Genomic DNA, 810 nt, shown 5'->3' on the forward strand with positions numbered 1-810 from the left:
TTTTTCCCCTGGCCTGCTCGCCTTAGTTCACGCCAATGTTTGAATTTTTTTTCCCTTTTACAGGTAGAATAATACTTATTTCCTTGTCGTTTACATTTTTATTCTCTCTGGTTTACAAATAATTTCAGATATGTTGATGATGGGAGGCCATTTTGGCAATTCATTGTTGCTTCGTCCACAGGCTGTTCAGATTCTCAATACTTTGAAGAACTTTATCAATACTATACTACTGACAAGGCATGCCTTTTTTCATCTTTCAGTCTTATGGACCTATTATTATTATTTAACCTTTTTGATAATTGTTTATTGATTTATTTCTTAGGCATGGCACCTTTGTGATCCTAACGCTGAAAAGGTCTTTGAAGCTCTTAGGGAAGCTGGGGTGAAAGTAGCTGTTGTCTCAAATTTTGACACTAGATTACGACCTCTACTAAGGGCTCTCAAGTGCGATCACTGGTTTGATGGAGTTGCTGTCTCTGCTGAGGTAAGTAACAATCTCAATTTATTGTGTTTTTCATCTGGGAAATTCACTTACATACCACATAGTTCTTATGCATTTACATATTTAACATCTCTGTTTGATATTTATATTCATATCACTTTTGTGTCATTGACCTATTCATGAAAAAGCGTCTTTAACTTTCATAAAGTTAATAGTAGTGATATTTTTGATGTGAAGTTAAAGATGTGAGTGCTATGCAACATAATATGAAAGTTAAAATATTAGATATGTAAATGCATATGAATTTTATGGCATGTTTGTAAATGCCTCTTTTTATTTTTACATCCATCACCTCAGCAACTTGTGTT

General features: G+C 33.6%; 1 protein-coding gene across 1 annotated transcript; it reads left to right on the forward strand.

Moving 5' to 3' along the window:
* Positions 1 to 96: 96 nt before the first annotated feature.
* On the forward strand, positions 97 to 484 carry LOC110034541 (the record flags this gene model as incomplete). Its single annotated transcript, XM_020738795.1, has 2 exons — positions 97 to 237; positions 323 to 484. Coding segments are annotated over 2 exons (303 nt in total), but the record flags the coding sequence as incomplete, so codon positions are not given.
* Between the last annotated feature and the right edge of the window lie 326 nt (positions 485 to 810).

Source organism: Phalaenopsis equestris, unplaced genomic scaffold (genome assembly GCF_001263595.1).
Source record: "Phalaenopsis equestris unplaced genomic scaffold, ASM126359v1 Scaffold189919, whole genome shotgun sequence".
NCBI classification, from domain to species: Eukaryota; Viridiplantae; Streptophyta; class Magnoliopsida; order Asparagales; family Orchidaceae; genus Phalaenopsis; species Phalaenopsis equestris.